The 25697-nt window shown below is 40.1% G+C and overlaps 1 protein-coding gene across 1 annotated transcript; it reads left to right on the forward strand.

Annotated features, from left to right (window-relative positions):
* The first annotated feature begins 10222 nt into the window (after window positions 1-10222).
* LOC131695299 (sodium/potassium/calcium exchanger 3-like) lies at window positions 10223-22046 on the forward strand. The gene is made up of 8 exons (XM_058983768.1): window positions 10223-10799; window positions 10864-11051; window positions 19768-19915; window positions 20659-20790; window positions 20849-20920; window positions 20981-21178; window positions 21241-21464; window positions 21536-22046. The coding sequence occupies exons 1-8, from the start codon at window positions 10334-10336 to the stop codon at window positions 21746-21748; spliced, it is 1641 nt and encodes a 546-aa protein (XP_058839751.1). The 5' UTR covers window positions 10223-10333; the 3' UTR covers window positions 21749-22046.
* The last annotated feature ends 3651 nt before the right edge of the window (window positions 22047-25697 follow it).

A 25697-nucleotide genomic window follows, 5' to 3' on the forward strand; every position in this document is an offset into this window, starting at 1 on the left:
TATTTATTGCATCTAATTTTTCCGAAATACAGCAGTGGTGTATAATGTAGATTTAGCATGAATTTTAACTTTTTGCCGAAACTTAATAACCGAATCTTAGGAAAAGATGCACTATGTGCTTTCTTTTGTTGAAAAAGCAGCTATACCTAAAACAACACTCTCGCATTTTCTGTTTTTGCGCTCACAGTCTCATGCCCAAAAGCAAACCCTTTTGAACAATGTGAATGGGCAAAAAATCGTTCGATCACGATCACATATAAAATAGATGTTGTTGGTGTTAGGGGTCTCCATTTGCTGCTTTTACAAAACTCACAAAGAACCCACTCTCCCCGCCCCGCCAGAGAACTCACAATCTTGCCTTTGCTGCATTTTGTTTTCAGCCATTGTCGCCTCCGCTGCTAAAAATGACTGCTATAATTTTTGTAATGAATTTGATGATCTAGTGCATAAACAATAAAACATGCCAAAAATTTCTTAACGTGCTGTATAAGCTTCATAGGCATGATCAGTGCGATGATATTCGCCTCACTGCCGTCGGTCATTGTTGACGTATTTTGTAGGGATTCTTCAATACCTGCTTAATACCTCAATGAGGTATTAATAAACAATTAATACCAGGTTTTGGCATGATACCAGAAAATAGTATACTCGGGTTATTGGCCAGTTATTTTCTCCTGGTCTGGTATCTACTGATTCACTGTGAAACTTCAACTAGTCCATATCAATAACGGAGTAGCAGCCAGGGATGGTCGCACAAGCTCAATTATATGAATAGGTAAAATAAACGTTCGAAAACGGTTATTTAAGATCAAGATAACATCATTTCGAAACCGCCAATTTCGAAGGTATAGTATCTTCGAAGAATTTTACAACGTCATTTTAACATCTGATAAAATAATTTTGGCCTTATAACTTCCAAGAAGTATGTATAGAGAATTTACTCTTCAAACAAATTTAGTTCGAGACTTAATGTCTTCAGCAAAGTTTTCAAGAGTGCTTTTACAAACCATTTTGTTGAAGGCATGAATACTCCATGTATTCAGTAGTGCAAATTTTCATTTTCAAACGCCAACTTTCAGTTCAATCAAACCCAACCATCACTCAATTCCAAAGCCTCCCTTAATCATTCACTTTCAAATTGACGGGATTTTCATAACCAAACCGTACGTCTTCATATCAAATTTATGCTTTTTCATTCACCAACCAAAGTTGTCATCTGCTCTGTAGAGGCCAGTTTAGGTTAAATATTGACTTGTTTTGCGTTTACAAGCTTACATGAACAGTAAGAAGTATGTTCAGTATGTTGAGCAGCTCGGCTATTTGAATGGATAATGCAAACGAACAACTGCGAATTGAACATAGTATGGTATGATTTGTGATTTGTTCCTCCTTCAAATTCAAAACAACTTGTTGAAAATTTCCAGCTCTGATTCAGGGTATCGAAATATTTCTCCTTTTTCGTACCACGGACCCCTTAGAAATCCCCTTGGGCTGTTGCGGCTCCCCACGGGTTAGCATCGATTCTGTATGCTATCAATATATAGTTTTCAGTCTGTTAGGAAACAAGATTTGAAATTTCAATATCCACTCGGAACGAACAAAGCAACGACTTGACGGCCCCCTAGGGGTCCGCGGACCTCAGGTTGAGAGTAACTGTTTTAGGCTATTTGTGACAGAAACCCTTTACCACGCATTTGCACACAGAAAGTAGCGCTTCCCAAGTCTGGCACGACAGATTTAGGTACCTAGAGCGCTACGCTTTTATGAATGACGCCATCATCGACTTTTTAAGGAACAGATGTTGTTGGACAAGATCAGTTGCCTGGTATTCTGGTTCAACAGGTGACTGAGTATGTTTGATCAATCACCATGCTTTCTCCTGTACCCTGTTCACTTCAAGAATCCATTGTATGTACAATCACGAACTCATTAATTCGTATAAAACTCGTGCACAAAACCGCTTGTGCAGTCGAGGTACATATGCAAACACTGTTAACATAGTTGTCGTGGTACTAGTTGTCTCTTTCACTCCCACCTTCGTCACTAGCGTTGAATAATTTTGCTTGGTACATATCTTCCATTTGGGAACGATGCACTCACACAACTGTTTGATTCAAGCATTGTACAACTGTATACCAGTGTTGCCACTATTTTTCAAAGAAAATCTGGTAGTTCAACTAAAAATGATTGGCGAAATCTGGCACTTGACAGCGACCTCAAAGTCATCGAAATTTGGCATACATTTTAGTTTTCATAGAATGAGCATCAATCATTTTTGTAAAATTTGGGACAATATTACCCAAATTTCCAAAATGTGTATATAGCAGCTTCTAAAACTTATAAATCTGGCAAAATTAGACATTTGTCATTTGTTATAATGGCATCGCTACTGTGCACCGTTCGCTTGGGTTCAATGCTTGAGGCGAATGTGTATAACAATATGTGCTTTCGTTGTACACAAATAAAAAAAATTACGCGAATTGATGGAAAGCGTACCGAAGGTTTATTATTTACGTTCATTGATTCTACGTGATTCATTTCCGCTCAGCCTATCTACTTTGGTTCTAATAATACAATATTCTACTTGCTTCGCTATCTGAATAAGACCACTGCATTCGCTACATTTAAATGTCTACTTTAGGAAAGTTACGACAAGGGCAAAATACAACTAGAAAGCCTATTCCACATATGAAATGTGACTATATCGCCTAAAATTTGAATTTGCTTCATCGGTCCGGTTTTTTTACCGCAGACAATCAAAAAAATTTAAACAATTTTTCAAGGTTGAGATTGTCCTATAAACATTAAAACAGGTCGATTTTTGTCACAGTTTTCTGTCTTTTTGCCTTTCTCAATAGAAAGGTATTGCAATTGCTCTGAAAACTGACTTTTTAACGGAGGCCCGGAGGGCCGAGTGACATATACCATTCGATTCAGTTCGTCGAGTTCGGCAAATGTCTGTGTGTGTATGTATGTGTGTATGTATGTATGTGTGTGTGTATGTGTGTGTGTATGTGACCAAAAATGTCACTCATTTTTCTCAGAGATGGCTGAACCGATTTTGACAAACTTAGTCTCAAATGAAAGGTGCAACGTTCCCATAGGCTGCTATTGAATTTCTAATGGATCCGACTTCCGGTTCCGGATTTACAGGGTGATAAGTACGAACACGCAGAAAATGTCGATTTTAATAAATTCTGCAATGAATGTATAAAGGTGAAAATTTTTCCAAAATACGACCACAACTGCTTCGATTTGTAGTATTAGGTCACTAACATCCATTCAAAGTCTATTTGGCCACATTGGCCACCATCCTTGGTTCCGGAAGCCCCGGCGGAAGTATCTAAATTCAGAATAACAGTCACATCGGTTTCTCGGAGATGGCTAGACCGATTCGACTAAACTTGGCCTCAAATGAAAGGTATTGCGTCCCCGTAAATGGCTATTTAATTTCATCCCGATACGACTTCCGGTTCCGGAGTTACAGGTTGTGGCGTGCGATCACATAGCAAATTGTGATTCAAACCGATACTCCGATGAAAGCAAAAAAGGTAAAAATTTCGCTAAAATGTCTCTCAAACAACTTAAATTTGCTGTTCTAGGTCACCGACGGCCAACCAAACTTTCGTTGACTACATTGACCACCATAAACGGTTCCGAAAGTGCCCGGGAAAAGCGGCCATCTTTCAAAATTTACGAACTCACATCAGTTTCCCGGAAATGGTTGGGCCGATTTTCACAAACTTAGTCCCAAATGATAGCTATAATATCCCCATAGATGTCTATAAAATTTCGTACGGATCGCTTATATGGTTCCGGAAATATAGACTAAACCGTCCGGTCACATATGAAATTCCCATATAAGCCGGAACTCAAATTTTTTTTTTCAAAGGGGGGACCTCATGAAATTTCAGAAATCGTATTTTTGATGCCAAACATCTTTAAAATGCATGAAACGTCGAGATTTTATGTTATCTCGAAAAATTTTTTTTTTATAAAAATCGACTTTTTGGGACTTTGCCGATTTTGCACCTTTTTGCCTTTCTCAATAGAAAGGTATTGCAATTGCTCTGAAAACCGACTTTTTAACGGAGGCCCGGAGGGCCGAGTGACATATACCATTCGATTCAGTTCGTCGAGTTCGGCAAATGTCTGTGTGTGTGTATGTATGTGTGTATGTATGTGTGTGTGTGTATGTGTGTGTGTATGTGACCAAAAATGTCACTCATTTTTCTCAGAGATGGCTGAACCGATTTTGACAAACTTAGTCTCAAATGAAAGGTGCAACGTTCCCATAGGCTGCTATTGAATTTCTAATGGATCCGACTTCCGGTTCCGGATTTACAGGGTGATAAGTACGAACACGCAGAAAATGTCGATTTTAATAAATTCTGCAATGAATGTATAAAGGTGAAAATTTTTCCAAAATACGACCACAACTGCTTCGATTTGTAGTATTAGGTCACTAACATCCATTCAAAGTCTATTTGGCCACATTGGCCACCGTCCCCGGTTCCGAAAGCCCCGGCGGAAGTATCTAAATTCAGAATAACAGTCACATCGGTTTCTCGGAGATGGCTAGACCGATTCGACTAAACTTGGCCTCAAATGAAAGGTATTGCATCCCCGTAAATGGCTATTTAATTTCATCCCGATACGACTTCCGGTTCCGGAGTTACAGGTTGTGGCGTGCGATCACATAGCAAATTGTGATTCAAACCGATACTCCGATGAAAGCAAAAAAGGTAAAAATTTCGCTAAAATGTCTCTCAAACAACTTAAATTTGCTGTTCTAGGTCACCGACGGCCAACCAAACTTTCGTTGACTACATTGACCACCATAAACGGTTCCGGAAGTGCCCGAAAAAGCGGCCATCTTTCAAAATTTACGAACTCACATCAGTTTCCCGGAAATGGTTGGGCCGATTTTCACAAACTTAGTCCCAAATGATAGCTATAATATCCCCATAGATGTCTATAAAATTTCGTACGGATCGCTTATATGGTTCCGGGAATATAGACTAAACCGTCCGGTCACATATGAAATTCCCATATAAGCCGGAGCTCAAATTTTTTTTTCAAAGGGGGGACCTCATGAAATTTCAGAAATCGTATTTTTGATGCCAAACATCTTTAAAATGCATGAAACGTCGAGATTTTATGTTATCTCGAAAATTTTTTTTTTATAAAAATCGACTTTTTGGGACTTTGCCGATTTTGCACCTTTTTTTAGTTCAATATTACCGTGGCTGTTTTTTCTTTTTCAAAATTTTAGAACTCGAATAATGATTTATTTTCTTGTATATAGTTGTCATGTGATGTATAATAATAAAATGTAATATATGCATTTAAAAGCTTTTAATGAATATAAACAACGCACACATTCTCGTGATTCATGATTGAGAAAGGCACAATTGCACCGCTAGGTGGATTAAAATAGGTTTTTCTTTAAGTCTTCTCAGATAAATTTAATCGGATTCGATCGCCTACTACAAATAAAATGACCTGATAAGCACGACGATTTGGTTCAATATGTAACATTCGATGTTGATTGAGTATATTTAAACTGTAATTAATGGAGTATATTTGATTTATCATTAATCCAAATGGACTAAGAAATTGTTGTTGTCACGGTAAAGATAGACTTGTCTGCCTATACCAGGACACATGCTAGTGAACTCGGATGATTCGTAGCTATGCTGCCTAAGCTCGACCCTCATTAGCAGAAGACAAAAATTAAATCTGTTTACTTCACATCTTTGCTCTTACTTGAGTACTATGGTTCTAATTTTCATAACTTTCCCTACCCAGTAATCTCTACCTAATTGAATGTCGTTAAAATATAAATAAGAAATTAAATATTTCACACTTAGTAGTGTAGGACTGTCGATAGTACGTGCAACCCCATAGGGCTGTCCCTTGTAGTTTAAATTTTAAATTGAAAACTCATGACACGTTACCCGCAGACCATTATTTCATTGTCCCGGGCAGCCTTAGTACACGCTATTCGCTTGATGAAACATGGACAGCACTTCTCGTATTTTTTGGAGTAAATACGGGAGCTACTGAGTGCTTTATCTGACAAATCTTTCCTTACCTTGGTGTGGGTCCCTTCTGATTGCTCCATCCCGGGCAATGAGAAGGCGGACTCTTAGCTACCCGAGCAAACGAAAAGCCCATAATACACCCATGCTCATGGGGTTTGACATGGGTGTTTGAAATGGGTTCAACCCATGAAAACACCATCATCATGGTCCGGTAGATCCCATATTAAATACTATATGTTGGTGTATTTATGGGTTATGGAGACCATTTTATGGTGTCTTGATGGTTGTGAATTTTGGCACGGACCATGCTTAAGGTCTTTTCAAGGGGCTATGTGGTGTTTGAACCCATGAGTATATGCTCGGGTATGGTGGGCGATTTAGATGGTGACATTTACGATAGACCAATTTACTTCAACGAATTTTTCAGTATTACTCATCCTCGAAAATTAGCAAATAGGAAACTAGGAAGGTGGTTACATTCGATAGTCCCTAAGGTATTAATGAAACCTTGGTTGTGACTTCATTCGTGTGCCGACTCATGGCAAACCATTACACACCGGATGCACATATCCGGCGTATTGGGCTCGTGGATAGTGGCATTTGGGCTTGTGGCGACGGCTGTCACGATATCGAGCACATTGTCTGGGCGTGCACTGAGTACAGTTCCACCAGGTCTCGGCTAATGGATACCCTCCGGGCCCGAGGAAGACCACCCATCGTTCCGGTTCGAAATGTTATGACAAGCCGCGATCTCCCTTATATGACCGTCATCTATATGTTCCTAAAATCAACCAATATAGGAATTTGGCCAGTCCCTTTCTTTTTTTCTCGTTCTCAGAAGTGGCCTGTACTGCTTTGTGGCGCCGACTCACATCAGAGCGCTACTACGTGATTGTCTTCACTCTCACCTTTCTACAGGCATAAATCAAAACTGGAACCGAAACGACCTGAAGATCTGACCAGTTTGGAGTTCCACGGGTCCGACGAGGACAACCCGACGTCTCGCTGCGTGCAGGTGTACAGGTCGTACCGTCGATGGTCTGCCATAAACTGCAAGCTTAATTCGTGTCTTCTCTGTCATCATTGTCCACACTCTCTTCCCTGTATATTGCTGGTACAACAATGTTGAAATTAAGCCCCCAGGAACATGTCTTACTCAAGTAAATAGGCCGTTGTCTGTAAATTTTCTGTTTTCAAGAAATTTAAAATGTCAAATGCGAAAATTGGCTTCTAAAAGCTGTAATGGTATCGTGACTTATCAAATAAACAGATTGAATAAAAAAAATTCATGCATACGTGTGCAAACCTACTTAAGGTTAAAGCAGAATCCGAAACACCAACAATTAGACATAGCTTTATTAGAAGAATATTTTACTGTGTAAAAATATCTTTCATATTATCATAGTAACAGAGTATACAACACACATCTTTAAATGTTTACGTTCATGGCGTTACGTTTCGGTGTGAAGGTTCTCTTGTGCAGTATATTTTAACACTAACCGAATGCCGTTCGATGGCGCAGCCCAACAAACATTTCGTGGTTTTATAAACGTTTTAACAGTTGCTTTATTCAGCTCTAGCTGAACATTGGGTGTATACGTGTAATCATATATCGTTTATTCCACGGAATTTCCACCCTTAAACATCCGGGATTTGGAGAATTTATTCAGCTTGTCTGATTAAGACACATGAAAGAACAATTCTTCAGCACATATACAGCCTGATGAAAACAACAGTTCAGCTTTATCAATAAACCTTTTCGTTACCGCTATTCAGCTGAGAGAATTATCATAGGAAAATTGTTAAAAAAGATATTTATTTCACGCCATCAATCTCTTTGGAAGCCATATTCTTTTATTTGTGTTACGCTATAGTTAGAGAAAAATGTATTACCTTGTTGGATATCATATCACGTACCTGGATCCGAACCAGCAACCTGTTGAATACTAAGCACTTACCTTACTGTCTGCACCAATCTTGCATACATTGAATGCTTAAGATTTCACCGATGTACCGACAAGTCTAGGCTGCTGTATAGAGTCTGTACAAAGGCTACAGTAGCCTTCTATAGATTTGAGTGAGCCTAGTTGGCTTGGGTTCGAATCCCGACCTACGATAATTTTTTTATTTCAATTTTTTTTTAATTAATAATTTTTAGAACATTCGGGAATTTTAAATTAGATAATTTATTTAAAAAATTATGATTATAGTCGTTTTTGTTTCCAAGGTGAGGATTTATGGTTGTCACAAAACATTTAGATAAGTAAAAATGGGTGTTATATGAAAGTGGTGGTAACTGAATGATGGATTGAAGTTATTTATAATTCTAAGGTGGCAATCTCCTCAATTTATTTACCACTCCCTGCCAAATGATTTTCTTTGCATTGTGATTTTTTTGGTAAGCGGAAGTCGCTGTTCGAATTCAATAGTTTATTTATTTATATCAATTAAGTTCGCCAGCGTACCTTTGTTTGCAAGTGGATGGATAGAAAAAAATCATGGTAACAATGCTGGTGTCAAAAATTTATAGCAGCGTTGGAAAAAAAAAGTTTCTCTTGTGTTCAATATGAGAATATTCATGTTTCACAAGTAAACAGATCGTTTCGAATTAAAAGGTAAATTTCCATAAACGAGGGCGCGTGTGATTTGGTAAGCTTGTACATTGAAAAACTGTAAATCGTGTATTTCCCGTGGTGAAAACTCAGTAGATATAAAAAAGCTAAATAAACTTTCTTTATTTCTTTATTCATCTATTGATCTATTGCTCCTTAACTGTAATATATGCAAAACATCTCAATTTAAACATACCGAAATAATAAAAAAAATCCTTCACTTAATAGTAAAAAAATATTGTATGTGTATTGAGACTCGAACCCAGGTCGGTTGCCATTCCTCATGATTTGCTAATCGCGCCAATTTTTGTAGTAGTTACAATAACCTTTGTTAAACACATAATTCAGCTAAAAGTCAAAGGTGGTATAACGGCAAATGTAAAGGTAGAAACAACCTTTTGAAGACATGTAGTGCAGCTTAATGATTAAAGGTAATAGTATTGGTAACAGCATCGTTTATTCAACTCGCAATTCAGTCTAATTAAGATGGTTGAATAAAAGCTTTAATATTGTCGCTATTACATTTATTAGCAGTATAGTTCAGCCTAGTTGTAACTGGCGAATACTGGATTTTAAATAGGCTGAATAAACTGTTAATGTTTAAATAGTCCAGCGAAAGTTTTACTCAGCTTACATAACCTTTAATCTGCTTTAAATCAACACGTAGTCTTATAGTTCAGCTCCTAATGTTTGTTGGGAGTGGTCCAAAAAGGCTAAAAATGGCGCAAATTTTATTGATGGTGAACTAGTATATCCTATTGTTCAACACCTTGGAACTACATGTGAGGCAGAACTGTCAGCAAGCATATGTTCACGAAATTTTCACGCCACCCATTACTGATCCTCTGATATATTTCCAAACATTAGTTGGTAATTATTTGCCTCAACGATCTCTTATCACACTCGTAGCTTAACTGCTACTGCAACAAATTAGAGAAAGAACGATTTTACCACTCCCGGAACTGGCATCCAACCTTCGAAGCAACCGAGTGAGACATGAAAGTCTATGTGCACAACCGTCAGAATGTTGGCAAAGCGCATTCCAGTAAATAAACGCCTGACTGGCGAAGATTATCTGGGTTTTTGTTTGCAGATCATCCTTCGGAGCTGACTCCGGTCATCGCCAAGTTCATTGTCTTGTGGAAAGAAAATTTTTGAGTCTCTCTGAGGAACTCGATGATACGTCGTTTCAATAATCTAACAAAAACAGACTATTTTAGCGTAAATATTGGACCAGCAACTATGAGTTTACATCGCTGCTGTTGACGACACTAGGTTTCAGTAGTTTGTGGCGTAAGATTGTGTATCTGTCTTATCTCGGGCGCTTCGGGTGAAGACCGGTCGCAGCCGACGATTGAAGTTAGGAGGATGTTGGTTATCCGGGTGCAAGATGAGAAGAGTCTTGGATTTCTATACATTGTGATTTACGAGTGACAGTGACGAGATTCGTGTCTCCCTTGAGATAAAGTGCATCTCGGCACGGCTAAGTCGTTGTAGCTACGAAAGTGCGACGACTATAAAAACGTGGGTGACAACGGTTGTTAACTTTCTTTCGATCTTTGTACCTTGTTGGCGCGTTATGTGCTGTGGTGTTTCGAATTTGGCCCAACAGGTTTGATAAGTGCATTCAAGCGTGTGTTCTGTTCAGTGCAATTTTATTTCCTTTATTCGGAGATGGTAGAACCTGGGACGTTTTGTGGAATAAAGAACCGAAGAGTGAAGGTCGCTTTTGTGCTTAGAATATTGTTTGTTGTGAGCTTATTGTCGATTTCGGTAATAAATTCGCTGATCGCATCATCCGATGGCAACGCCGTAGTTTTCAAATCTCGACAACGTCGTCATCTGCTTGAGATTCTGCAGGATCAGGTAGAGGTATTTGGATCTGTTGATGTCGGGTTTGTGACAGATTTGAAACCCGAGGAATTTACGGAATTTGCGGGTACAACTGAACCAAATTGGTTTCCGGGAAGGAATTGTACGCCAGCGGCGATCTTTGAGTTTCCGTCAGATGGATTTACTCGCGAGGATCGTCGTCATGGATGGATCGTAGTACACTTACTGATTGCTTGCTACTGTTTCTGGCTACTAGCCATAGTCTGCGATGATTATTTCGTACCGGCGATCGAGTTGATGTGCAAAAGTAAGCGACAAGGTTGACAGTCCTATCTAAGCAAGTATGACAACGACCATTCTATATTTATCAGAACTTCAGGTGAAGGAGGATGTTGCAGGGGCAACCTTCATGGCGGCAGCCTCATCCAGCCCAGAACTGTTTATTAACTGTGTTGGAACATTTGTAACTAAAGGGGATTTAGGAGTTGGTGCCGTGGTAGGATCCGCCGTGTTCAATATCCTAGCAGTTCCTGCCGTCTGTGGACTTTTAGGTGGACAGGTATGTTTAGTCGGAAATAAGTAGTTTGTGAAAAGATAGGGGAGGTACACTTTCCAGATCTGACAATAAGATTACTAAAATCTACCTAAAACATGTATGCGAATACTGTGTATCCTTACATACCATCTTTCTAGAACAACATATGGAAAAGAATGACTTTCCCAAATTTTATAGTTGTTCGGCAATAAATCAATGAATGTTATGTTATTGAATTGTAACGTGAATAAAATGGAATTCAATGTCAATCTTGGAATGTCAAAATCACGAACAGTAGCACGTAATTTGCATTGGAGCAATGCCTTGATGAATACTATATTCATCACGTTTTTGTGTTTTTTGTTTGTAATTATGAACCATTATGCAAAAAAATAATAAATAATGATAAAAAATATATTTAAATTTGTTAAACAAAAATTTCCTTAGCATAAAAAGCGGGCGGATTTACCCCATTTTAGTGGTCAGATTTGCTCCACCGCGTCATTTTTCATTACGATGCGATTAAAAAAATATATGAAAAAAGTTGGACTAAATTCATCTATGCACTTTGTAGGACTTTAATCGAAGAATTTAAATTACATTTTTTATGCAATCACTTTAACAATCAGAAATATCCTGAGGACAATGATGCACAAAAATCAAATCAAAAGTTGTAAAAACACCTTTATTGGCGTTTGAGCATCTCAATGTAGACTAAGAAAAAGGTTGTCATGCCACCATATTGATTCGCGTAGTGCTTCCGATTTTCGATAACAGTCTGGTCGGGTTTACCAAACGGTCGGATTTGCCCCACCTTACCCTATCATGAATACGCCATAATCTTGAATTCTATCCCATTACTTTGACATGTGCGTACCCGGGCCATTATGTGTCAAACTAGTGGGCCTAGTATATGTAAGAGCGAGATGATAAATTATCAGCGACATGCGACCTCTAGTAGTTATAATCTTTTTTGGTCTGTCATCTTGGAAATAAAGATAGCGGAGGCTATCTACTATTGTTTTACTATCGAGTAATGAATAATTTCTTTTACCAAAAATATCCATAATACACACCTCTTTAAAATAAATCATCATGAAATGGCAATTTGAAATCAGCCAGTGATGATATCAAATTGGCAACGAACATTAATTTTCGGTACGGGTAACGCCTGAAAACAATTACCGAAAAAATACTCAACATCATATCCAACGGAAATTATTAATGAATTTTCATTAAAAATACTGGCGCCACTAGCACACCCGATCAACATCAACCCGAATACACAACCGCAACGCAACCGAGGTTTGGTTTCGTATTTTTCGTGTATCATTCCATACTCGTTCACCGGTAACCGAAAACCAAAACCCAACCGGGGTGCAATGTAAACAGTTTAGTTTTCTTGTCTCGGTTGCACACAACCAAGAACAAAGCCGCACACGGTGTAAAGCAAATGAAAACATGTGTGTAGATTTCGTTTACCGTACCGGTACTCAACCGGTTTTTTCCCACATCTGAAATAAATATTCTACCAGTTGCAATTTCGACCAGACAATATGTTCAATGTTGCGATAACCGTCACCACAAGCGCAGAGACCGTTCTCCCCGCCCCAATACTCCAAAGATGCGCATTCAACGTACCATTTGACATGACCCGATATATCACCCAAAGGAATTCACGACCTTCATCCATCCGCTTTAACCAAGGTTTGCTGATACCTTTCGGATTCCAAAACATTCATTGCCCCAAATGAAATTTGATAAATTTTCCTCTGCGTCCTCTGACAAGATATACTGAAAAATTCGTTGAAGCTACACGATATTTCTTAAATATCTCCTTCTAATGCCTAAGTGTCCGCCTTCTCAGCAATGTGCAATGTGCAATTTCACAATGAAGCAATGTGAAAGAACTCAAACTAGTATTTGTATCTGGTAATCTGGTACGATTGTTCGTTTCGTCTGAATCAAGCCAGTCAAAACGTTCTACGCTTTCACCGGAGAAATTTCTTGTTTTGATTCGATTGTTTCGGACACTGGACGCGTAACTCTTTAAATCACTGGGCACACTAAATGTAGCGAATATCATAAATTAAGATAGATCGGTTATCATCGTGAAGACAAGCCCATGGCATACCGTGGAAGTTGAAGGCACCTAGAACCAGCTGAGGTGCGATGAGTATGGAAACAATATAAATAAGTCTTTGCCTTTGATTCGGATTTGAAATGCGACAACTTCAATACATGGTATCGAACAAAGGCTAATCCAATTGAAATAATAGCACATTTTAATCCCTAAAACGCTTGTACACCCAGGTTTTTTTACGAGGTTTTTTTTACGCGGATTTTCCGACTAACGCGGTTTCTTTACGCGGATTTTCCAATTAACGCGGTTTTTTATGCGAATTTTCCAATAAACGCGGTTTTTGCAAAAATAGTTCCAAAAGTCCTTTTAAATGCAAAAGACTTATTAGTATTTTAAATGCAAAAGACTTATTAGTATTTTTCTGAAAAAAATTTCTAAGTCCTTTTAAATGCTTAACTTAACTTTAACTTAGAAGAATTTTGGCAGTTTCATTTTGCGCGAATTTCGCAATTAACACGGTTTTTGCAAAAAATATTCTAAATACTTTTGAATGCAAAAGACTTAGAAGATTTTCGGAAAGATGGAAGAGACGGGTCTGGAAGATTCCTTATGGCCCGCACCCCAACAATATGGGTATTTTCGGAATGGACTTGAAGAGTAGGTGCCAGAAACTGATTTTTGACGCCATTTTGAAATCAAAGATGGCAACTTCCGGTTTAGCGAAATTCGCTATAACCCAATCAATATGGTTATTTTCGGAATGGACTTGAAGAGTAGGGACCAGAATTTGATTTTTGACGCCATTTTGAAATAAAAAATGGCGACTTCCAGTTTAGCGAAATTCGCTATAACCCAGTTAATATGGGTATTTTCGGACTGGTATTGACAAGTAGGTGCTAGAAATTTATGTTTGACGCCATTTTGAAATCCAAGATGGCGCATTCCGGTTTAGCGGAAATTCCCTACAACCCATGTAATATGGGTATTGTCGGAATGGTCTTGAAGAGTAGGTACCAGAAATTTATGATTGGCGCCATTTTGAAACTTCCGGTTTAGCGAAATTCGCTATAACCCAATCAATATGGGTATTTTCGGAATGGTCTTGGCGAGTACTAGACAAAGATCGATGTTTGACGCCATTTTGAATTCCAAGATGGCGACTTCCGGGTTAGCCACATTCAGTATAACCCAGTCAATATGAGTGTTTTTGGAATGATCTTAACGGGTAAGTTCCAAAAATTGATTTTTGACGCCATTTTTAAATCCAAGATGGCGATTTCCGATTTCGCGAAATTCGCTATAACCCAATCAATATTGGTATTTTTGGAAGTTGTAGTACAAATAGTTTTAATTAAACAGTTGAATTTACTTAAATTTAAGCAATATGTTTAATTTGAATAAATTCAAACCCCCAACTCACACCACATACGTCTCTTTCTTCACTCTCTTCCATTCTCATCGCACTTTCCTGGATGAACACATAAAAATATTTTGCATTTTGCTGGTTTATGATTAGATCTTATATTTGAGGGTGATTTAGATGATTGCCCAAATTTTTCATGCGAGAATTTCGGTAAACCTGAAGTCACCATATAAAATTTTAAAATGACGGCAAACATCGACGTTTGTCTGCTACTCGTCAAAACCATTCCGAAAATACTCATGTTGATTGAGTTGTAGAGAATCTCGCTAAGCCGGAAGTCGCCATTTGGGATTTGAAAATGGCGCCAAAAATCAATTTTTATGGAAAACCTTGCGGGGAAGGTGCAGATTTATTTATTTCTGGTACCTACTCGTGAATTTTCACTGATTGAAGCGAAGGATTCTGGAACGAGCTAATTCTATATTTCGCAAATAAGGCATGTCTACTCCCCGGGCGGGTACTTATACATATACTTATTCGTACACGCCCGAGTTCAAGAAGTAATACACTTCTCCGCCAAGGGTGTTGCGATTGCCAAGATCAATGGTGTGTTCTATTGTAGCTGCTACGCTCCACCAAGTTGGCCCATAGAACAGTTCAACCAGATGATCGACAGGCTCTCGTCCGACCTAGTGGGCCGGAAACCGGTAGTTCTAGCGGGAGACTAACGCTTGGGCAGTAGAGTGGGGCATCCGCTGTACAAATAGCAGGGGCCAAGCGCTACTGGAGGCGCTTGCGAAACTCGACGCTGTGTTAGCCAATAATGGCTCCGCTAGCACATTCCGTAGAAACGGGGTGGAGGTATGGATTGACGTAACATTTGTCAGCCCGGGTCTGGTTCCAGGCATGGAATGGAGGGTACACGAGGGCTACACCCATAGCGATCATTTAGCAATTCGCTTTAGGATCAACTATGGTGTGCAGCATCCGAGGGCGGGAGATCCCTGTCAGGTACGCGGGTGGAAGTCTAATCACTTCGCCATCGAAGCTTTCACCGCGGCCCCGGGACTGGAGGCCAACACCGACAGTCTAAGTGGGGATGCGCTGGTAGACGTCCTATCACGCGCGTGCGACGCCACTATGCCGAGGAAAACCCTGCCAAGAAACGGCAGACGCCCGGTATACTTGTGGAGTGCCGAGATTGCGGCTCTACGATCAGCCTGCCTCAGAGCTAGACGTAGGATACAAAGAACCCGCACCGAGGATGCAAGAGAGAACCGCCGTGAAGTGTTTCGAGCTGCGAAATTGGCCATTAACCCATTCATGCCCATGTTGTTTGTGGACAACAACGTTTTTTAACAGCTATAACTTTTGATTGAGGCAAGATTTGCTCGCAAAAACAAGTAAGCGTAATAACTGTAACTATTGCTTTCATTTGAGTATTAATAGTTACAAGGATCAGCTTTAGAACTGAAGTTATTGCAATTAGTCTAATTGGATTCTAATGGAGCGGTTCTGCCAGGAGCAATTTACGTTGACGACTGAAAATTAATTTTTCATATATCTTCGTTATGTTGCAATATTATTGAAAACTGATAAAACTTATCAATTTAGACTGTCTTTGGCTACATTTTCTACGCAATTGGATTATTGCAAATATTCTAGGAGAATTGTATTGGGAATAGGAAGATAAAAAATGAGCAGCTTCTAGCACTGCGAGGAAAGCACCTATTTTTATAAAAAAAGGCTTTTCGTGTTTCTTGTCCCCACCGTTTTCAGGGAAAGATAGTTTTTGAACCCCACATGCACGAGAAAAAAGTTGGGCATGAAAGGGTTAACAAGGCCATTAAAAGCAGCAAGAGAACGTGTTTCGACAACCTGTGTGAGAGTGCCAACGCGAATCCGTCGGGTGACGTCTACAGAATCGTAATGGCCAAGACCAAAGGGGGCTCTCCACCCCCAGAACGGTCTCCGGACCGGTTGGCGACGATTATCGAAGTACTCTTCCTGTCTCGAGCCACAAGCCCCTGGCCACCTGCACTACGAGACAGTGTGGGCGCGGCCGAAATGGTGGCTCCGCTGACGAATGAAGAACTACTCGCAGTGGCTAATTCCCTAGCAACGAACAAAAGCAGCGATCATAGCGAACCCGAACATGTTCAGGCTAGCTATGCAGAGATGCCTTGACGAGTGCCACTTCCCTGATAGATGGAAAAGGCAGAAACTGGTGCTGTTGCCGAAGCCCGGGAAGCTGCCAGGCGACCCATCGGCGTACAGACCAATCCGTCTGATCGACACGACTGGCAAATTGCTTGAGAGGATTATCCTCAACAGGCTAACCCCGTACTCAGAAGGTACGGACGGCCTGTCAAGCAACCAGTTTGGCTTTCGGAAGGGTAAGTCCACGGTGGGCGCTATCAACTCAGTGATAAAGACTGCCGAGATAGCGATCCAACGAAAAAGGCGAGCCATTCGATACTGTGCGTTAGTGACACTTGATGTGAAGAACGCATTCAACAGCGCAGTGAGTGTGTGTATAGCCGTATATGTGGACTGCCTCATGCCAAGATGGGAGGGTCGTAGCGTAGTATGTTGGGACTTAGCTATTGATGCCTCGTGGCGTGGCAGAGAAGTGATAAAGACTGCCGAGATAGCGATCCAACGAAAAAGGCGAGCCATTCGATACTGTGCGTTAGTGACACTTGATGTGAAGAACGCATTCAACAGCGCAAGCTGGGATGCCATCGCGCTCTCGTTACACCGGCTAGGCCTACCGGATCCTGGAAAGTTACCTCCAGAACCACGTACTGCTATACGAGACCGATGCTGGTCAGAAAAGGGTTCCTACTACCGCCGGAGTCCCGCAGGGCACGATCCTAGGCCCGGTGTTATCTAACCTCATGTATGACGGGGTTCTGAGACTGAAGTTCCCTCCTGGGATCAAGATCGTCTATGGGGAGTCAATTCCTGAGGTAGAACTAACCGCAGAACACGCGATAAACACGGTGGAGGAATGGATGAGCGCGAGAGGCCTGGAGCTCGCTCGGCATAAGACGGAGGTAGTTATCGTCAACAACCGCAAGTCAGCACAACATGCAGTTATCAATGTGGGAGAAGTCGTGATCACCTCGCAGCGGAGTCTGAAGTCTCTCGGAGTTATTATAGACGACAAGCTGACCAGCCATGTCGACTATACATGCAAGAGAGCGTCTACTGCTGTTGCGGCTCTATCGAGAATGATGTCCAACAGCTCAAAGGTGTGCACCAGTAGACGTAGGATACTGGCAGGCGTTGCCGTATCTATCCTCAGGTACGGCGGAAAATAAAGGAGCCCGCGAGCGCACCAGGGTGGCTTCGGTCGCCAGATGGCAGCGTGAGTGGGATAACTCCTCGAAAGGTAGGTGGACCAATCGGCTGATACCTAACATATCGAGCTGGGTGGGCAGACCCCATGGGGAAGTTCACTTCCATCCAACACAATTCCTGTCAGGCCATGGCTGCTTCCGACAGTATCTCCACAGGTTCGGGCACGCGGAGGTCCCCGTCTGCCCTAACTGCCCAGGTGTCGACGAAACTGCCGAATACATACTGTTCGTATGTCCTCGTTTCGACGTCGAAAGAAGAGCAATGATCGACGTCTGCAGCTGGGACACAACCCCTGATACCCTTATTCAGCGGATGTGTCAAGCGGTGGAGAAGTGGAACGCAGTATTGATTGCAACCACCCAGATTGCCTGCAGGCTGCAGGGAATCTGGCGTACCGAGCAACAGACGACGAGCACGACTAACTAGAGATTGGTTAGTTGGAGCGGAAAAAGGCCGAGCGCAAAAAAAAGTGAGTGAATGGTCTGTGCATGCTGAGTCGGGTTTGGGGCAGCGACTGGCAACCGCGTAAGGGGTGAACCCAGCCACCACGCAGCAAGGCAGAAGAGTGAGTGTATAGCCGTATATGTGGACTGCCTCATGCCAAGATGGGAGGGTCGTAGCGTAGTATGTTGGGACTTAGCTATTGATGCCTCGTGGCGTGGCAGAGAAGTGAAGGGTGAGCATCCAAGTCAGCCTCCCGCGGTATGTTAGGGGTGAGCACAAAAGTCAGCCTCACATGGTACGTTAGGGGTTAGCACAAAAGTAAGCCTCACAAGGTATGAAAATGGTGAGCACCTAAGTAAGCCTCACATGACATGTCAGAATCAGAAGTGGGGCCTAAGAAAAATGTCCCACATGGGATGCCAGGGGGAGCGACAGGGGTGTAATAGAGTGGTATGATCGAGAGTGAATCAGGTGATAGGGTGAGCATCCAAGTCAGCCTCATATGGTATGTTAGAGGCGAGCACAAAAGTAAGCCTAGCAAGGTATGAAAAAGGTGAGCACATAAGTAACCTCACATGGCGTGATAGAGGTGAGCACAGAAGTAAGTCTCATGTGGAGTGTTAGAGAGTGAATCAAAGTGTGACAGAGAGAGCACCCAAGTAAGCCTCATACAGGACGTATGGACGCGTGAGAAAAAAACACGACTGAGTGTTGTTTAGTTAGATCACGCGGTATGGTCCGGAAGTAGACCGTCCAAGCGCTGATTGTATTAGATGGATACGGTTTGTATTGTAAAGGAGACTTATTGGCATTATTTTTGTAATCGGAGAAATATTCCAATCGTTCTCTGTCAGGCGTCGGAGATACCTCTCCATTAGACAATATTATCATGCGGGCTTCAATATCCACCAGGGAATGCAACGAAATTGAAAGGAATGGAGTGATTGGTACTTAACTGTACAAATATTCTATGTAGTATCAGTAATCAATAAACACATTTTCGCTAAGCCGTCGGTCATACAAACCCTTAACAAAGTGTGTTTTCAAATGAATAGAAGCTATTATCGGGGAGATTTCATTTTCACTTACATAACATACGTCATGTCTAAACTTTCATCAATACGAGTAGAAATTACTCCGAACCTTACTACCCACTCCGGAAAAAAGTATTCGGCCGGCCCTGTCATCAGCTAACAATAAGCCTCTTTCCTTGCGGGAATTCACGCTTACGTTGCAAAGCTTACATGACTTTCCTTCCGAAATTTTGAAAGGAGGCCCTCCTTTGCTTTCCATGGTGAATAATTGTGTATTTTTAGATATTACGAAAGTTGCTGTGTGGCTCCTCCCTAAAAGCCTCCAAAGACGTTTTTGGAGATCGTTGTATTCCTCGTACTAGAAAAATGACCTTTTAGCTAGAAATGCATGCGACTAGATCATTTAATACTATAAACTACAATGTATTTTATTCTGTTGTTTATTCTCAGGTAGTCCAACTGAAATGGTGGCCTGTCACACGCGACTCGATAATGTACGGCATGGCCGTCATCGGCCTGATCACTGTGCTCTCCGATGGGAAGGTTATGTGGTACGAAGCGCTAATCTTAGTTTTAGCCTACATTCTCTACATTACAGGTATGTTTGGCTACACGTGAATAAGCTATAATAACTCATTCGTAGAATTCCGTGTGAAATTTTATCTATATGACGAACCTCGCAACGGAAACTATCTTCGCGTTACACCAAGACGAGAGGCCCAGTTCGAGTGAATTGCAATCGTAAAAAAACTAGAGCCGCTGTTGCCTTTGCTGATCGCTAATGTCGTGTGCAAGGGTGTGCGTATCTTAATTGTCGCTATCTCAAGACGAATGATTCCATCGAATAAATTTGTTAGTACGACGTGTGCAGAGGCGAGCGGTTATTAAATTATTGCCGAGTCGTTTCACTTTTCACATGGGTTATTACACGACGTCCGCCCGGAGAGCATGACTTAAAATAAAGCCGATTCTTACAGAGAACCAAAATATCACTGGGCTTCATTGTAGGTCACGAAATTTACATTGCGATAAGTACGCTCTTTTTAATTAGTGGCAATGAACCTGGAACGTTGTCTTTCCCGACCCCAGACAAAACCGATGAGTTTATTGCTTTGTCTTGGCGTTATCTCGTATTTGCTTAGCTATTGCATTTTGGGATTATTAAATAGAAACGATTGCAATGTTGCACTTTTGGAGTAACGACAAACAAGTAATGGAATGGATAAAATTTCACACGTTGATCTTCAATATTTAGTGGAAAATGATTCGCCATAGTTTCTATTGCTAGGTTTATTTCCAAAGGGAACTTCAACACTTATTGTTTGTATATCTACTTTCCAGCAATGTACTGCAATGATTCCATCAATCGTTGCATGTCACGTGCGTTTCGTCGGAAATCTTGCGTCAGACCGTACACGGAGGTTACTGAAATTTCACCGCTATTGTCGAATGGACAAAATGGCACTGCAAATGGTATACACTTTTACATTAATATTTTAACATAATTTCACAAGACTAATCTTGTTTAAAGGTACTTTGAAAAATGGCCACGTCAAACAATCCTGCGAAAGCGAAGCTAGTGAAGATAGCTTCGAAGATTTCGGTATGTAAATGTATGTTTTCTTATTCCTTGCAATTAACGGATTGCTAATATACCTAACAGAATTAGCATCAACGCCCTGGAATCGTCGAGAAGAAAATACTTTGGCATACCTCTGTCGCTGGCCTATCACGTTTCTCCTGTGGACCACTATCCCGGATTGCCGTCGCTATCCCAAGCTGCGCATCTTGACGTTCTTCGCGTGCATATTTTGGATCGGTATTACATCCTACTTTGTCGCGTTTCTTATCACCGTTGTGGGTAAGTTGAGAGGTAGATTTATTCGATTGTAAATCAACCAATCGTTTCATCTATTCGTACAGGTGACACCATTGACATTCCCGACTCTGTGATGGGACTTACGTTCCTGGCGGCTGGTACGAGCGTGCCAGAAGCAGTGTCCAGTATCATCGTCACTAACCAGGGACATGGTGAAATGGGTATTAGCAACTCAATTGGATCCAATACTTTTGATATCCTGCTTTGCCTCGGTTTACCGTGGTTGATCAAATCGCTAGCTTTACCTGCCGTACCTGGAAATCGATGGGTAAGAGCTTATATTTTTGTCGAATACATCCGCAATATGTGTACTATATTTCGCTTAATTTTCAATTCAAGGTGACTTTAAATTCATCCGGTCTACCCTACTCAGCGATTTCGCTGTTATCGACGTTGTTTGGGCTGTACATCGCATTCTGGGCCAACCGTTTCAAGCTGGACTGGAAAGTCGGGTTAACGTGCCTGGCGATGTATGTGGCCTTTTTGACAGTGTCCAGTCTGATCGAGCTCAACGTGTTCTTCCAGGTGAATCTGCCAACATGTATTCACTAAGCGCTGATCCGTGTGGTGCCGTCGAACGGTTGGCTAGATGGCGCTTCGTACTATGTTATTTTATGTACATATTATTGTAATAATGATATTTTAACATGTAAATGTGTAACAAAATATTTTGTTAGTCGAGCAATAAGAAGTATACTCAAAGCTGCTAAGCAGGTACAGACAAAATGATTGTTGGGATTAATTCAGAAAGATCGTTTTTGGTTGTGTGTCCTAAGCTGGTAATAATGATTGTGGTTCAACTCTGCATACCCACAAAAACCACATACATCTGCATACCATATGATTTAAAAGATATTTAATATTTCAACATATGATAACATTAGTACCTTCAGGAATCAGAACTCAGTAGCGACGTTCTTCACGTTGATCTGAGATTTGTGCCTTGCGTGATTTCTCTTTTCATCATTTCCTGGCTGGTAGGATTGGGGAAGCGGTAAGGTTAGAGATAAGGAAAATAACGACACAGATAACATAGAAAATTTTCCACTCTCAAGGGAATAAAAGACACTTCTCGATGAGCCGATATATCAACACCCCCAGGGGATATTGAGATAGCAGAGCTCCTACGTGATATTGTCATTCAAATTCGGCTTGAACCGATTTAAGTTTATAAACTTTCGGCGTGACTTTTTGGAAGATCAGTTTATTAACCTTTTGTAAGAAATTTCAGACATCGGTCGTCAATACTGCAAAAATACTGCTGCATTTTTTCCGTAATCGACTTGGTTCTCAGGACTTCCCAGCAAACTCTATAACTCTTTACCACACTGGGTTTGGAGCAATAGTATACCCTTGCGTCTCAGCGCCCTGTACATAGGTTCGTCTATGTTTGGAGAACCAAAAATTTGGATACGCATTACTGCAGTTACATACCATAATCGGATTCACAAGGATCACACATATAATACTCAGCACGCTGAATAGTAGCCATGTGATAATTAAGTTTGCAAGGTCCTGTCAGTCACTATGACTACAACACTGCAATTGTGCTTAGAAAAATGCTATACATATTTATTTTTACATCTCGGACTCACTTCCAGCATAAAAGTTTTAGCTTGTACGCGAGATTGTAAGCTACTCCAGTGCACAGTGGTCACAATGGTACCAAAACGTGTGTTTAATTAATGGTGCTCTAGGAGTTGATTTTAGCGATTTGGTGTGTTAGGAACACTTTTTCAGAATAGAAGCCCTTCTTTTGATGTATACTGAATTGTGATTAATCCACCTAAAAGTTTCGAGATAGAGGCATAATGTCAATGACAAAATTATAGAAAATTCTACTGCGAGAAAACTTGTTGAACATGAAAACTCTCCAAAATGTAATGGTGTTGAGATAAAGCGCGTTGTTTGTGGGAGGCACCCAAAAAATCATTTTTTCATTACAGCTTTTCTCTGAGATTTTTGCAATTCTTCAAATGTTCTATGAAGTAGTTGAAATTAAGAAATTACAGATATTTGTCGAAGACTTCAACATTTTTTATTTCAAAACTTAAGGGTTATTAAATAAAGTGGGTTAAAATACCGCCATTTTGAACGTCAATTACTAAGAGATGTGGACATATGTGGAAGACATTTCGATTATATGAGAAAGACAGTGACAAGTACTACAAGAAAAAATACTTCTCACAACGGGCATCCACCGGCCTGTATATCAAAAATACTTTCCGGCAATGTATGTTTTGCATTTTGTAACAAAATAAGTATGATGTCCCTTGTGTAAATTTGTTGACGATGAAAGTTAGGACAAAGTGAATTGATTTATTCGTTTCCTAACTTTCGATCAAAGCAGTTCGTTTTCTTGTGCTGTGCATAGTGTGTATTGGTATATATCGCTTGTGAAGGCCAACCATTGTGTGAGGAAGAGTTTTTGTTCGCCGATACCTAGGCTGGTGTAATGAATCGAAGATTAGCTGGGCATGTCGCTGCAGAAGGTAAGTATTTCTTTTCTTTTCTTTTTTCACTGATCCTACTTTTTAGAACCCCTTCTCTAAATATGAGTTTCATCCTAAGTTTGCACGATGTGCTAATCTGTTGCATAAAAGACCGAGGGCGAAGATAGTTTGAACCGGAATGATAAACCCCCTGATACTCCCATGGATATAGTGGATATTTCTAAAAGTATTGACTCTTCTGATTCTTCCAATACTCCTCGCATAAAAAATATCCAGCCAGATCGAATGGACCCTGGGCGATCTACTTTCGGCCAGACAAGAACTGAATATTTTATAAATTACACGGGAGCTGACTGCTCACTAGAAAATTGATTGAGTAGTTTTTCGGTAATCGTGATCACGGAAAAACCATTTTTAGTAAAACGACATTTCGATAAAATCGAGTTTAAAATTTCAAATTACCACTGCTCTTGGTAGACGAAGTACGCTTGGATGCGCTGCAACTTTGGATCTATTTCTTGGATCTTTATAAAAATTTGGGAAACCATTCGCAAGGAGTTGTACTTTCAGATTTAGATTTCATGAAAAATGAAAAAAGTAGTTAGGCCCTTAATAAAAATATGTTTAGTTGCTAAATTAGACAATATCTTCTCACAAACTGAGGTTTATTGGATTCTGAGATGATTATGACTTTCATTGGTTTAGTTTTCGATAAAAATACATTGAAGAAAAAAATTCAGTTTGGACAAGGAAAAGTTATTTTCAAATAACTTTTTTTCCTCAAAAGTGCCCAACTTGAATTTTTTACGGTAGGTAGGGAACATAATTTTCTATCTTGCAACAAAATTTGATCCAAATCAAAAATGGGATTTTTTTGTAAATCGACTTTAAATTTTTAAAGTCGATATTTTTCAGTGTAGGAGTCAATGAAGAATTTTTTCAATATTTTTATTCAAAAATTTGACTAATTTTGTGAAAACCACTCCTTCAATATTTCTTTTGTAGGATTTGTCATTTTTAGACTATATCCATTTGAAAAAAATGGTAAAAAAGTTTGGCCCTTTTCAAAAGACAGTCTAGATCATTTTTGGAAAAACAAAATATGCAAAGTGGCTTTTTGTGACAAAGTCTTCATGTACAGAAAGTTTCATTAGAATCTGAGAGGGTGCTGCCAACTCTGAATACGATTTGGCGCGAAATTCGTCTTAGTATTCTGTATTATGACGTGTTGAATTTCTGATGGGTATTTTATAGATACTGTGAAATATCGATACATTATGCAGTATAAAAATGCATGAAAACTAAAAACCCCGAAAAGTCCGGATTGCTATACTTCGCTTACATATACTACATCATATGATGAATCTAATTATGCTGAGGTTTAGTTCACAAAGTTTCACAACCTTGAGAATTTTTTTTTAGAGAAAAATCGATTTATATCCCGAAACACTTGTCATACATCATTGGAGTCTTCAGAAAAGTTATGTGTTTTGACGATATCTAAAACTTTTCAGAGCATTCCAATGTAGAAAAAATTAAGTTGTAGAAGACAAAGATAAAAAACTGATTTTAAGATGCAGTGTATATATCTCTTAAAGAAAAATATATAGATGACGGATATTTTCATCTAAGTTGTTCAAAATAAATTGCTCTATAAGATTCCGCGCAAAGCAAAATTTTTGGTTGTTGATCCAAAAACAAAATTGTTTTTGAATGACAGTTGCATCTTAAGAAAAATTAAGGTGCTTATCCCAAAAGATGTAGGATGTAGTCCTAGGAAACTTTCCTGAAGACATCATGGCATGAAAACATCTATGAAACTCAGGAAAGGCTTTTGACCGTTTTTTTTCACTTTCGGCATAATGTGGCGAAAGCCGATTCGTCAAAACGTTAGCGAAATAAACATCGATGAACACTCTTTGGGGCATTACTCGTCATATGCGTAACCTAAACAGTACCAACGAAAACATGGAATATTTAAACCGTTGGATATTCGCTTTCGCCAAGAAGATCTGTCTGGACTCTGTCCCGATGCAGAAAACTTACCG

Source organism: Topomyia yanbarensis, unplaced genomic scaffold (genome assembly GCF_030247195.1).
Source record: "Topomyia yanbarensis strain Yona2022 unplaced genomic scaffold, ASM3024719v1 HiC_scaffold_34, whole genome shotgun sequence".
NCBI classification, from domain to species: domain Eukaryota; kingdom Metazoa; phylum Arthropoda; class Insecta; order Diptera; family Culicidae; genus Topomyia; species Topomyia yanbarensis.

What these genes read in the sequence shown, in the direction of transcription:
- LOC131695299 (XM_058983768.1), top strand. Translation starts at nt 10,334, where the DNA reads ATGGTAGAACCTGGGACGTTTTGTGGAATAAAGAACCGAAGAGTGAAG. An exon ending in ACAAAATGGCACTGCAAATG is followed by an intron (nt 20,791 to 20,848) that starts GTATACACTTTT and finishes TCTTGTTTAAAG; the next exon opens with GTACTTTGAAAAATGGCCAC. An exon ending in GTTTCTTATCACCGTTGTGG is followed by an intron (nt 21,179 to 21,240) that starts GTAAGTTGAGAG and finishes CTATTCGTACAG; the next exon opens with GTGACACCATTGACATTCCC.